The 14838-nt window shown below is 39.4% G+C and overlaps 1 protein-coding gene across 1 annotated transcript; it reads left to right on the top strand.

Moving 5' to 3' along the window:
• Window positions 1-1897: 1897 nt before the first annotated feature.
• Window positions 1898-4592, top strand: LOC138878315 (uncharacterized). Its single transcript, XM_070157982.1, has 3 exons — window positions 1898-2195; window positions 2859-3121; window positions 4356-4592. The coding sequence occupies exons 1-3, from the start codon at window positions 1898-1900 to the stop codon at window positions 4590-4592; spliced, it is 798 nt and encodes a 265-aa protein (XP_070014083.1).
• The last annotated feature ends 10246 nt before the right edge of the window (window positions 4593-14838 follow it).

Here is a 14838-nt window from a genome sequence, read left to right as displayed (position 1 = left end):
GATTATCTATCAGATAACAATATTGAGAGCTTATGTTCTACTAATTAGTAGACTTTCAATGACTTTAATATTGTATGATGTTTTAATTAAATACGCGTTCATAACCCTATATGATTATTAAAACTCAATAATATCGATATATTGATCTTCACTCTATATGATCTCAAAATTACACATCCCATGTCTATGTATTACGTGGCATTTTGTTGATCTTCATTATTTCCAACTATATAGTAATTTAATGAGGAATTGAGAGTTGTATCTATCTATCTTGAACCCTTGAAGCAGAATAAGTACTAGACTTTAATTGTAGCAGCAAAAGTACTCAACCAGAAGCTGCAGAGTGGAAACCACCTTTGGAGAAAAGTCTAGTGCTTAATAATCCTACTTTACTTCTCCTTTAGATCATCAGTCACCACCACCACTACTAAGTATTTTTCATTGAGTTAACTCTCATGGAGATAATCCATTATCAAAAAATGTGTACACCACAACTTTGCATAACGTCTTTACTTTATAGATTAAAAAAATACATAATACATAAATACTAATAAAAATTTGATATATATAACCATAATTGAACACAAAATGAACTAGGATTTAGGAAAAATGGAAGGAAGCGTATGGCGCATGAAATACATGCGTTATACGTCCCTGGGCTAACAAACTGATGTTATATTTGGCAGTTTGCCATATGACGTATAGTGCACGTATTTTATGGTCTATACATAGATTAGTTCTCCCTTTTTTCTCTCTATTTTGGTCGCTTAAGTTCAAGTAGTCGCTAATTTGGTTCCCTATTGTACCTTAATCCACGGCTGCACTTCTTCTTGACTTAGTGCAAAGTCTATCATTTCTTTTTCTATTTTTTATTTTATATTTTGTTTATGAGGACCAATTTTTAAAATTATTTTACACTATTTAAAAGGATTTGAAAAGACAGATTGTAGGGTATTATCCTAAAAATTGGATAACAATTAAATTTATACGCGGTTTAAGAATACGTAATACAACTTGATATAAATTAAGAAGACAAATTAATATTGAAATTAATGATAATAAAATAAATGCAAACCACACAAATTGAACAGCCTTAGCCTCTAAGTTTGATCACCCTCGAGCCAAGAAACGTCTCAACTAATGTTAGAACCGAACAACAAGATGATAAGAATTAGAAATAATCAGTATATTGCTTTTTTTGTGCGTGTTACAATGTGTCCTACAAATGATCAGAATCCCCCTTTACATAGTAGGGGTAATCTACTGTTGGTACAATTCTATATAAGGTAAGAAATCTCATGATTTGCTAACTAATCGGTCTCTCCTTGATACGTGCTGAGATTTCTGCCGTGATCTCCGACCGATCCCAGGTATTTCAGCCTTCATTTATTTGGCTCGATAAAGTTCCCTCAATGTTGTTCAATCCTGGAGTCTCAATCTTAACGACTTGACTTCGCTCTTTGGTTCAATATAACTCTGGCTCAAGCTCTGACCTGTCACGCTTCAGCCTCGGCTGGACATACAATGGACGAACCCGGTTTCGACCGTATACAGATAGTCCCCTCATTTTTTGGAGAGAAGATGACGAGAAATGACATGAACTTCCGAACCTCGCTTCGATAGATCATCACGTTAGCGACAAAATGTAACTGAAATGTCCCGTCGGCCTAGTCTCTAAGGCAATAAATGTGTGTCAGTTGTTGGTGGTTTTGAACCGTCATAAGAAAACTATAAATATCCCAACTTTCATTCATTCAAACTTTATGTTCAAAAGCTTCTTCTACTCTTATTCTTTAAGAATCTCTTTACTCTCCAACATTTGTACCCATATTTCTTGAACCTTTTGCAACCACTAAGCATGCCTTCTTAATTTCCTTTTCTTCATCTCCGCTTAAAAATGGCGAAAACTTCTAAGACTGTTCCACAGAAAGAGATAGCCTCTTCATCACGGCCTGCCGATGATGGGACTGCGGCGGAGCCACACCCTGAAGAGTTCGTTCGTGGAGGTTGCCTGATGGGTGCTGAGTTTAAGATCAAAACGACTTCCTCAGTACCATGTCGATGCGAGCCTGCCTTGAGATATATATGTTCGATCAACGATGATCTCTTTTCCAAGGTCAAAGAGGATTGTAAATGGGCCGATAAACACTTGGTGGTGCCCTTGCCTGAGGAAGCAATTACTACCCACGTGGAGGGTTTTTTAAGTGATTACACTTACCCCTTCAAGTTGGGTCCCTTAGACTCGATCATTATTGCCTTCTGTAAGAGGTACGAAGTGACCCTCGGTCAAATTCACCCCTCTTTCTGGAGGATAGTGATTATTCTCTGCTTTATTGTAAGCAAAATCTAGGGGTGTCCCTTCACCCTCGATCATCTCATGCATCTGTACGCTCCCCGACTCTATTGAGGGGGGTGAATAAAACTTACTTGTCGGGCTAATAGGGCCCCGTTCTCGAGTATAGATGAAGATGAAGATCGAAGCTGGATGGGCCGATTCGTTCGAGTGAATACCTCGGACTTGATCCTTGCCAAGGACATGCCATTTCCCGAGAAATGGAACATGAAGAGTAAGTATAACTTTGCCTTAAAGATTTTATTTATTATTTCTCCCCTTCCCTCCTTTCTTATCGGTGTTTTTGTGGTGCAGTTGTTACTTGGCTACCGGATTCAGTTCCTCAGCTCAAGGAGTAGGTCGAGGACCTTTTGTCGTAGAGACCATCTTCTAAGCGTGCATGGCGCGAACTATCGAAGGGTCGGTGGGAGGCCCGTAATCATGGTAAGTTTTCTTTTCTGATTTACCAATGTTTGATTTTCTCCTTGCGCTATCGAATTCTTATCGGTTCTATTTTCTTTTGTAGGTCTCCCCAAAGATGTTTCTATGAGGCCTCCATCCAGTGATGAGGATGTGCCTCTCGAGTCCCCTGCTCCAAGGCAGGCTGACGAGAAAAAAAGGAAATGGGCCTCGAGTTCTCCGAACTCAGAAAAGAAGAAACCAAAGAGGAGGCATGCGTGTAAACCCAAGGGAAGCACCGGTGTTCTATCCTCGGAATCAATAAACCGACTAAGGGATGAGTCCGAAGAAGAAGAAAAAGATAAATCCAAGTTGGTGGCCCACGTGCGGGTAGGTTTCTTGATACGAGAGGCCTTTGAACCAGCGGGTGTTGAAACTGAACCAACTCAACTTGAGGTTTAACGGGAGAACTTTAGCTGAAGCTCCCAAAACAGAAGGGGGTTAGGCCACTCTGCCTCGAGCTAGAGGGTTCGAAAAGGAAACCGAGGCAGATGCTTCTTGAGTAGGGGAATGTGCCTCGAAAGATATGCTTGGGGTGATTGACATTACCGGGTCTCCTCTATCCTCTGATTTAATTATCAACGAGGTCAGTATGCTAAAAGGGCGTCCATACGATGGGCCTCATGGGGCGGCAGATATCAATCATTTCTTCGAAGGCTTAGAATCTACTGCCTCAGAGGACGTCACCAGGTTCGAAGATTTACCGGTGCCAAAGAAGGTACTATCGCTGGGAGCCAATGGGTCTTCCTCGAGCCCAAAGTTAGTGGACTGGTTCCCGGCCCCGATTATTGATCCTGATAGAAAGCGGTCAATAGTTTTCTCTGTCCTGGAGGATGCCCGGGTTTTCTCTGCCCCTATAGGGAATGCTAGCTATCTTCGGTGTTTGGTGATCCAAGAGGACCAAGTTGTGATGGACAAGGTGGAAACGCCCTACCTATTAAATAAAACTCAACAGGCGTTGAATCGGGTAGCTTCGAGTGTCTTTTTTATTGTGTATTTTAAACTTAATGTTGTAAATAATCATAACACCTTCCTTTATGCTTGCAAACCTCGGTACTGCACCATGAGACTTTCCTCCGATACCGGGAGGAGTTAACCCAACATGAGGCCAAGGTTCGGGAGCTTACTGAGAAGAGGACACCTAGAAGCTTCTTAGTAAGAAGCTTCAGGCTTAGTTAGAAGCGGCTTAGAGCGAGCATGCTGAGATGGCCGAGCAGGTAAATTGAGTACTTCAAGATACTGATGATGAATTGGACATAGTGACTAATGATCCGAACTTGCAGGTCCGATAGAGGCTTGAACAAATCGGGTAGCTCCAAGCGTAGGTAAACACGACAAACTGAGGCCGAGGAGTTCAAGAAAAATATGGATATCTTAGCCTCGGAAAAGGAAGTTGTCCAAGCACAACTAACGTTGGACGAGGCCCAGCTTTGGGCCGCGAAAGAGAAAACCTTGGTGCCATCTGGCCAAGGAACTCGAGGCGGCCAAATCAGAGGTGGTTGTGTCCAAGACTAGGGCTGATACTAAAGTGTCCTAGTTCAAGGTTGATGTCAAAGTGATTCAGCCACAGGCTAAAAGTATGGTGGAGCATGCAAGGTGGGAAGCTCAAAGGGAAGCCCTCGAGGGAGTTCATAATCAGAACTTCAACATACTAGCTGCAATCGAGAATGCCAAAGTAGAAGAAGCCAGGTCCCGGAAATTGGCTTTTCCCAAGGAAGATTCCAAGAGCTTGAGCAAGTCTGAAGGTGGGGAACATCCCGAGGATGAAGACACTACCTCCGATGAGGACCAGGCCACTTAGGCCTTTAGATGTTTTATATTTTTTTCTTATTGACTCTTTTTGTGGACGTTTTGGCAATTCTAGATTTCTATATCGGGTCATTCTGGCCTTTATAAAAAGATTATTGTATATATATATATATATTATCTTTTGTTACGGTTCTCTAACGTCTCTGAGCCGTGTTAATATGGTCGTAGCCTTTTAGTTCGAGTGTCACCCAACGGGCTTGCTTTCCTGAATTATCTAGGCTTGACTAAGATAATAGTCCCCGAGTGGGTATGGCCGTGACCTCTAAAATGCGGGGGTTGCCTAATAGGTCTTATGCGCCCGATGTTTAATAGCTCGATCTATTTGACTTTGTTGTTCGGACATCATTCCCTGAGTGAGGGAGTGATCATCCTAACTCCAGTTATAAGGGGCCCTTAAGCTTATTATCTTTAGAAGATCGGAAGTACGAGATTCTTTAAGGGGTGTAAAGAGGAAATTTTTACAACATAAGATGATTTCAAGGAAAGTACTTCTCTTTATTCTTGTGCAAAACAGTTATACATGTGTACATGTTTTATGAAAGGGCTCGAGTAATCTATGTGGGCATAGTTTGTTTGACCGTTTGGCCCTTACAATAAATCCTACCTATCGAGACCCTTCTATTACGAAGTGATTTCCTCGCTAAAGTCGATATCCGAGGGTAATGCCCCACAGTATTCGAGGTTGATTGTAGAGGAACCTCGGATACTATTAATGAGATCTTCAACATCGATTCGTGATCGAACTTTGATTCTAAGTTAGCACAATCCACTTGATGTTTTATACGTCAATACCACACAAGATGGGAGGGTGATTTGTGTGGTACCCAATTTTCGCTTAACTAGATTATAGAAGGATCTGGTTCTTCTATGTGTTCCAACTACTACTATTTGCGGAATAATAAGGTAGAAAATAAAGAACACAGAGATTTTTACGTGGAAAACACGTGGCTCAAAAGGTGAAAAAACCACAACCTACTACTTAGTAGGATTTTCCCAAACTTCTACTAAAATCACTGAGCCAAAAACTGCATTTACAAAAACTCTTTTGTAAACCAAGGATTAACTCTAATCCCGATGTGGCACACAGCCTCATTGTTGCGACAACATCAAATTAACTCTAACGTGAACACTCTAGGTACCTAATACAATTGCTTCTATAAAAGCTGAAAGGTGCAATGTAAAATAAACTACTACAATTGAACTAGAATAAAAGATAGACACTTGGAACTGGTTCTTCTATCTTGTTCAAGTAGCTTCACGATTGCACGCTTGAATCAACATAAATTGCTTACAAAATCGCCTTGCTATTTTGCTCTCAGTTTAAGTTTAACTTCTACTTGTGTGCATTACTTGTAAAAGAGAACAACACTAATATTTAATGGGTTAGTAATTAGAGATTGACTGGGATTCAGATGCTACTTTTCTATCATAGAAGAGTTCTAGTTGATCTCATACTCTAACACTATCCTCTTCCTAAACTATGTTCTCTTCGTGTAAGGAGTCTTTCTCTCCTTATCCAATATGCAACCTTTTCGATCAGATCAGGAGATATTACTTCTGATAAGTTCGATTTATCTCCTTCATGTGCATCTCACATGTTTGGATTGATCATGATTGTGCTTCACAAGATTGACCTGGTCCATGTCTGAGTTATTTTGTCAGTCTTCAAAACTTCACCTCTACTTGGCCAACGAATTCCCCCTTTTTGATGATGGCAAACTCTGTGCTTTTTATTTACTTGGATCCTATAAGAACTCAATTTAACCATCAATACAAAGTTTAGAATATTCACTTATCATCAAGGACCAGGTTAATTAGGTTATAAATATCACTTATTCAGAATATGTAAAGCACAATATTTTTTTCCCCTATTGGCATCATCGAAAAGTTGCATACAAAGTGTGAATCCAAGATTTTTATAAGTATGCATGGCCACTGGGGCAACTGCAAGTGCAATAATGGATTAATTATCAGTAATCGGGCAAAAATATTTAAACTATCAAGGAAATATTAACATTTAACAAGAGGAAAAACATTAGATATCATTGATAGAAGATATATTTCCACCACAATCCACAACCAGAAAGCAAAAATATTCAAAACATGAGCAAAAAGAAAGAAAAATCCCTAATCCGGGTCACTAAAGGTACTAGACATGTTCAATAGATAAAGGCTAGAATTCCAAAGGTTTGGGAGAGCTAGAGGGTTGGTTTTAGGCTTGGAGAAGATTCGGCATATTGTGAAGAATTCCATCATTCTTCTCTTTTTCATTGGTGAGCTCAGTTCTGAGAGAATCCCTCTCAGATTCCACCTCTGCCACATGAGCCTTTAGCCTAGCCATCTCAGCATCCTTAGCTTCACTTTCCTGAATAAGAGCCCTAACTTTACTGTTGATAGGAGTCTTCTTGGATGAACCAGGTTCATTTGGTATGGCATTGACTAAGTAGTCACAAGCAAGTAGAGTATTAATACCAAAGTAATCCTTGCTTGTAGCCATTTCCCATTTCTTCAGAGGCACATTGCACCTATCCAGAACTGTAGTTAGTATAAAGCCATAAGGGGTAGCATGAGCCTTGGAGCCATTGATAACCCTATCTAGTAGCTTGATGATGAATGTTGGCCAATTGATTTGCCTTCCACTTTCAAGGCACTCCATCAGAATTAAGTCCATATAATTTGCAATATGCGTTCTCTCCTGCCTAGGCAATAGGCACTCGTTGACAAACCCAAAAATGACTTTGTGATATGGCTACACTTCACTGTTGTGCACAAACTTGGCCTCATTCACCTCTTCATCACAAAATCTCCTAGTGATTGTAAGGGCAGAGGAAAGGGAATCCTGACTTGGCCATCTCTGTCTGGTGTAATCATCATATCCCTCTGTAGGGATGTCTAGAATCTCTCCTAGTTTCTCTGCATCAAATGTCACTTGAACTCCTTTGACTTTGCTTGTAACTCTGCCATCTTTGACTTCAGATTTTGCCATGAATTCAATGATTTCATTTCTGGACAATCTCCAATCCATCTGAAGGACCAAGTCCTTCTAGCCCTAAGCATCCAGTGTGTCAACCAAGCGAACCATCCCTGGTTCCACCAAATCTTTCAGCAATCTTCCCTTTAAAAAATTTCTTTTGCCAAACATGACAAGCTTGTCTTGTTCACCATCTGACTCATTTTCTTCTTCACCACTCCATTCCTCATCTTCAAAAACTCTAACTTGTTTACTTTTCACTGCAGACCTTGTCCTCTTGGCCAATGAAGGTTCAGCAGCCTCAGACACAGACGAAGACTTCTTGGAAGAAGTCTTGGGTTTTTGGGCTTAGGGGTCTGAACCTCCACTGCTGTAACTTTCTCCTGATGGATCTGTTCGATCTCGTCAACATTAACAACTTCTGAGGACTCTGAAACCTTACCCTTTCCTTTAGCTATCCTTTTCTTCTTATTTTCAGCCAAAGCCTTTTGTAGATCACTCTCACTCTGTTTCACCCTGCTTCTTGTGGATCTTCACTTTGGCAAGGAAGTTTCAGTAGTTGTTGGGAAGGAAGCCTTTCTTTTCTTGTAGGGTTTAAGAGCACTAGAGGCTTTTGGTATGGGAGCTCTCCTTTTCTTTGGATCGTAACTTGCCCCTACCTTTAATAAAAGGTCTGCTAGGATCTCTTCAGTTGATCAACCAGGTTCATCTCCCTGTGCACTTAGATTAACTAACCCTTCAGCAGCTTCACCAGAACCACTTTCCCTAACTTTTTGCCACTTTATTCAATATTTTCTTGTACAACCCCACAAATAGCAGGTACAGACAAATCAGTAGTGGGTGAATGATCAACCACTCCTTTCCCTTTTCCCCTATGGTCACCACATTCACCCTCTCTCTTTTTCTTTTTCAGATTTTTTTTACCTCTACTCCTTTTTAACTCAGGTAATTCCACATCCTTGATAGGCCCAACAAAAATAAACCTATTTTCTAAATTCTCAGTCAAAGAAGAACTTACCTTAGAAGGGGATTCTTGAGCCTTCTCAGAGTCAGAAAACTTATGTCCTTCCCCCTCACTAGCAGATTTGTACGACTTAGAATCAGAGTCTTGAGCCTGACTTACCTTTAATTGCTCATTCAATTTCTTTGAGAGAGCACCAGATGCCACTATTTTGCGAGCAAACATTTTTACTCTTCTTAGCCTGGGTTTGGGAGTCCTGCTAGGTAGAGGAGGGGTAGATGAATTAGAGGGAGTGGGCTGTGGAGAAGTTCCTGGGTTGTCTTGTGGGTTTGTCAATATAGCTGATTTCTTGAGAGAATTGGTGAGTTACAACTTTGGAGAAGAAATTAATTGGGAGTGAAGAAGGTTTTGAAGGTTTTGAATTATGAGGGTGGCAGGAAGTAACGATGAGTATTTAAAGGGAAAGACTCATTTAATGGATAACAGTAGCTTTATCGGTCAATTAGAGGTCTAATCAACCTGAAATTGCAGGTTGAATGAAAGGTTAGGCTTCCCTAGATTTTAGGCCATTTTTGTGGTTAGAATTCTAATAAGGACGGAACTGGTTCAAAAACAAACGGATAGGATTTTCTAGGGAGTTGAACAATAGTAGGACTCTGCTGGTTCAAAAACAAACTGATGGACCAGGTTCTTCATTTAGAATTCTCTTGACCATGCCTCAATTTACCGCAATAGAGAAAATTTTGTAAGAGATCAGTGAGTCATATTAACACATGTCACAGGAGTATACTATTTACAGTATGAATCTTAGTAAAAATTAATCTAGATATTTACACAAGTTCAGATTTCCTAGCCAAAAGAAATTATTATTTTTTTAAATTTGTTTTATTCATTTTTTTTCATTGTGCATTCTGAGCTGGTCATATTAGGTGATCTTAATCATCCCTAATTCCAACCTATTCCTATCAAAGTTTTCTCTACTTAGTGTTTTAGTAAAGATGTGAGCAATTTGGTTATCAGTAGCACAAAATTCTATGGTGATCAATCCTTTCTCATAGTTGTCTCTTAAGAAGTGATGTCTAACATCTATGTGTTTAGTCCTTTTATGATGAACAAGGTTCTTTGTTATACTTATAGCACTAGTGTTATTACAGAAGATAGGAATGCAACCAACTTCAATGCCAAAATCTATCAACTGCTGTTTGATCCGTAGCAATTGAGCACAACGAGAGGTAGTAGCAACATATTTAGCCTCAGCAGTGGATAAGGCCACTAAATTCTACCTTTTAGTGGCCCATAATACAAGACATGGACCAAGAAAATGAGCCATACCTGAGGTGCTCTTCCTATCTATAAGGAAACCCGCATAGTCAGCATCAGCATACCCTACTAGATTGAAATTACTACCTTTAGGGTACCACAGACACAGATCAGTAGTGCCTTTCAAATATATCAGTATCCTCTTGATAGCAGTCAAGTGAGATTCCTTAGGATTTGCTTGAAAACGAGCACAAAGTCGTACACTGAAAACTATGTCAGGTCTGCTAGCAGTAAGATACAAAAGTGAACCAATCATACCCATATACAACTTCTGATCAATAGATGAATCAGGTTCATCTATGTCTAATTTAGTAGTTGTTGCAATGGGTGTGTCTATTTCCTTTTATTCATATATTTTAAACTTTTTAATCAACTCTTTTGCATATTTTTGTTGATGGATCATGGTTCCATTTGGGTTTTGTTTGATCTATAAGCCTAAGAAAAAGTTAAGCTCACCCAGCATACTCATTTCAAACTCACTCCCTATTAATTAGGCAAAATCCTTACTTAGTTTGTCAGCGGTTGCCCCAAAAATTATGTCATCAACATATATTTGTACCACAAGAAGATCCTTACCTTTTTCCCTCAGGAATAGAGTACTGTCAATTTGACCTCTTTTGTAGCCATGTTCAAGCAGGAATTTAGACAGTTGTTTATACCATGCTCTAGGAGCCTGCTTGAGTCCATAGAGAGCCTTGTCTAATGTGTACATATGTTCCGGACACTGCTTGCTCTCAAACCCTGGAGGTTGTTTAACAAATACTTCTTTTTCTAGGTAGCCATTCAGGAAGGCACTTTTGACATCCATCTTATGAAGAGTGAATTCCATGTATGCTGCAAAAGCTATGAGGAGTCTTATTGCCTCCAGTCTTGCAACTGGAGCAAAGGTCTCATCATAATCTATACCCTCCTCTTGGCTATAACCGTGGACCACCAGTCTTGCCTTGTTCCTTGTAACTGTTCCATCTTCATCAAGCTTGTTTCTGAAGACCCATTTAGTGCCAATTACTGATCTGTACTTGGGTCTTGGAACTAGATGCCAAACTTGACTTCTCTCAAACTGATTCAGTTCATCTTGCATTGTATTTACCTAATCTACATCCTGCAAAGCATCAACAATATTTTTAGGTTAAATAAGAGATAAGAAAGAATCAAAAGCACACAAATTCTTTAATTGTGATCTAGTTTTAACTCCAGAGGTTGGATCAGTGATTATGTTCTCAATGGGATGAGAACTTTGATACTTGTGAGGTTTCACAACCAACTGATTTCTGCTTGATGTTTCTCCTATGTTCTGTTGTTGAGGAACAGGGTCATGAACAGGTTCCTTTAGGGGATTGGTTTCAGTTCCTCTCTATTCAGTTCCCCCTATCAGGTTGCCCTGGATAGAAGAACCTGTTCCATCACTTGTTCCTTCTTTTGGTGCAACTTTAGCTTGAGCTGAGCCTTCACTCAATTCTTTTACCAGCCCAATAGCTTCATCCTCATACTCCTGTCTCTCAGAAAGAATGTTAGTTTCATCAAAAACTACATGTACATTTTTTTCTGCACACAAAGTTCTTTTATTGAACACTTTATAAGCTTTTCTATGTGAAGAATATCCCAAGAATACTCCTTCATCACTTCTGGGATCAAACTTACCTGGGGAGTCCTTTCCATTATTGTGCACAAAGCACTTGCATTCAAATGCCCTAAGATGGGATATATTTGGTTTTCTCCCTTTAAGTAACTCATAGGGAGTCTTCTCTACAAGAGGTCTAGTAATGCATCTATTAATGATGTAACATGCAGTATTTACATCTTCTACCCAGAAGCTATGGGCAGTTTACTAGAAAGAAGCATAGTCCTAGCCATATCTTCAAGAGTCCTATTCTTTCTTTAAACTACTCCATTTTGTTGAGGAGTCCTAGGGTCAGAAAAATTATAATCTATACCATGCTCATCACAAAATTCAGCAAACTTAGTATTTCAAATTTAGTCCATGATCAGACCTGATTGATGCAAGTTGATTACCTAGTTGTTTTTGAGTTTTTCTAACAAAGGTAGTAAACATGTCAAATGTTTCATCCTTAGATATTAAAAATAGTACCCATGTAAACCTAGAATAATCATCAACAAGTACCATCACATATTTCTTACCACCTCTGCTCAAAGTTCTCATTGAACCACAGAGATCCATATGAACCAGTTCCATCGTCCTGGTTGTGCTTACCATTTTCTTACTTTTAAAGGATGATCTTAACGGCTTCCCCCTTGCACAGTCCTCACAAACTTTGTCTTCCTTGAACTTGATGTTAGGTAACCTTATCACTAGGTACTTGGAGACTAATATGTTAGTTGATTCAGACTTGCATGACAAAGTCTTTTGTGCCACAGGAGGGGATCATTGTCCGAAATGCTCAAGCAAGTGAGTTCATTTTCTGAAAGAGTGGACAAATCTACAATGTAAATATTGTTAACTCTTTTTCCCTACAAAACAATCTTGTCAGTGGTAAGATTAATCACAAAGCATTTGGTAGAGGTAAATGCTACAAGGTTACCTCTATCACACAGTTGTGATACACTAATTAGGCTATATTTCAAGCCATCTATCAAGTAGACATTTTCAATGGAATGTTTGGGAATGTGAGTCTGTCTTACCTACCTTTCAAACCCCAATAATCTCATCTTTCTTCCCATTTCCAAAGGAGACATTACCTCCTTTTAAGTCCTCAAGTGAAAGGAACTGGTTCTTGCTTCCAGTCATATGTTTTGAGCAACCATTATCCATGTACCATATTTGGCTACTTCCCTTCACTTGGGCCTGCAAAAAGAAATCAGGGGTTAGTCTTAGGAACCCAAACTAGTTTGGGTCCCTTTCTATAGGCAAAGGGGTAAATTAAATTTCTTTTGGCCTACCCAGGCAGCCTATTTTTCTCTTGAACAAAGGTTTTGTTCTTTTGACTGGCCTTTTTTTTTGCATTATATTCATTTTTTTAATGACTAGTCTTGCCACAGTGTGTGCAGATTTTGTTTTCAGGAAGAGTGATATACTTGCTTTTGGGGTCCCACTTAGGTGCTTGGGCCCCATGGCCAAGTCCTCTGTTGTTGCTACTGTGGTGTTCTTGTAGCAAGTGCATTAGAAGCCTTATTCCATTAGAAAGTTCTGTCTAGTTCATGCTTTACCTTCCCTAGATCTTCTTTTAAGACTCTTATCTGCTCATCTTTCCTGTACAGCTCATCCATTATCTTTCCTAGATTTTCTTCTAAGGTGAGATATATGTGATCATCTTTCTTCTTACTTGTTCCTAATTTCAGTTTCAAATTTTCAAACATAAGTTCTAAGACACTGGTGTCAAGTTCAAGAACTTGGTTCTTCAACTCAGCATTTTTATTGTCATTCTCATTAGCCCTAGATTCTAGATTTTTGCACTTGGCTTTTACGATCACTCACTCCCTAGAAAGATGTTCCTTCTCATTGTTAATTACCTCAGACTCATCGATGAAGTCTAGCAATAGTTCAGATAACCTTTCTTTAGATAAAAATTTAATCTTGTCTTTGAGATGAATCACACTTACCTCTTGTTCATCATCTGATTCTCTGATGGCCATAAGTGCTTGTTCATCTCTAGCTTTATCTTCTGAATACTCATCTAATGTTTCTCCCCAAGCAACAACCGTAGCCTTTGTTGATCCTTTGTTCCTTTTGGGTTGAACCTGTTCCTTCTTCCTGTTCCTTCGTTCAACCCTTTCCTTCGTACATTCAATTTCCCACTAAGGACAGTTCTTGATCATGTGATCAGTCTTGCCACATTTGTAGCAACCCTCGTTGGTCTGTTTCTCAGGAGCGCTTGGTTTGTTGAAGGTTGTGCCTCTTGAATAACCCTTTCCTCTTATTAGGTACTTTTTGAAATCCTTTATGATCATGGCCATTTCATCATCCTCTAGATCTGCACCTTCAGCTATTTTGAGAGCCAGACTCCTTTCCTTCTTGGGTGCATCCATTTTCATGGTTTGCCTTCTCAGTTCATAGGCAGTGAGATTTCCAATCAGTTCATCCAACTTGAGAGTAGAAATGTTCTTTGATTCCTGAATAGCAGTGATTTTGTTTTCCCAAGTTACTGGTAAGACCCTTGTCAAGATTTTCTCAACCTTGTCTTCTTCAAGGATAATTCTCCCAAGAGATTTAAGTTCATTTGTTAGTGTTGTGAACCTTGTGTACATCTCCTGGATAGTTTCTCCTTTCTTCATAGTGAAATTCTCATATTGAGAATATAACAGTGTTCCTCTTGATCTCTTTACTTGAGGAGTTCCTTCATGAGCCACTTGTAAAGTGTCTCATATCTCCTTAGCAGCGGTATAACTTTGAATCCTACTATACTCATTTGGACCCAGTCCACACACAAGCCATTTCTTGGCCTTGGCATTCTTTTCCCATTTCTTCAAGTCTTCAGCAGTGTAGTTAGCTCTTGTCTTTGGCACGTCCACTCCTTCATCAATCTTCTTTATAGTAGCCAGGGGACCATCAGTGACTATGTACCAGAGTTCATAGTCTTTTCCTATGATGTTATCTCTCATCATGTTCTTCCACCAAGAATAGTACTTACCATTAAAGAGTAGGGGCCTAGCAGTGGATTTCCCTTCCAGTTTCCAGGTGGTGCACTCATCTTGATCTTTTCCTAAGGTGTTAACCTCTTCAAGGATAACCCACTCTGATACCAATTGATGTTTTATACGTCAATACCACAAAAGAGGGGGGTGATTTGTGTAGTGCCAAATTTTCGTTTAACTAGATTATAGAAGGACCTGGTTCTTCTATGTGTTCCAACTACTACTCTTTGTGGAATAATAAGGAAAAAAAATAAAGAACACAGAGATTTTTACGTGGAAAACACCTGGCTCAAAAGGTGAAAAAACCACAACCTACTGCTCAGTAAGATTTTCCCAAACTTCCACTAAAATCACTGAGCCAAAAGCTGCATTTACTAAAACTCTTTTGTAAACCTA

Source organism: Nicotiana sylvestris, chromosome 9 (genome assembly GCF_000393655.2).
Source record: "Nicotiana sylvestris chromosome 9, ASM39365v2, whole genome shotgun sequence".
NCBI lineage: Eukaryota > Viridiplantae > Streptophyta > Magnoliopsida > Solanales > Solanaceae > Nicotiana > Nicotiana sylvestris.
The sequence above is the reverse complement of the archived record's forward strand: the minus strand, read 5'-3'. Positions and strand labels throughout refer to the sequence as shown.

Bases quoted from the DNA above. Each gene is read 5' to 3' on its own strand.
- LOC138878315 (XM_070157982.1), top strand. From the start codon at position 1,898: ATGGCGAAAACTTCTAAGACTGTTCCACAGAAAGAGATAGCCTCTTCA. The intron at 2,196-2,858 runs GTTTTTTAAGTG...TTTCTTTTGTAG, and splicing joins AATTACTACCCACGTGGAGG to GTCTCCCCAAAGATGTTTCT. The intron at 3,122-4,355 runs GTAGGTTTCTTG...AAAGTGATTCAG, and splicing joins AGTTGGTGGCCCACGTGCGG to CCACAGGCTAAAAGTATGGT.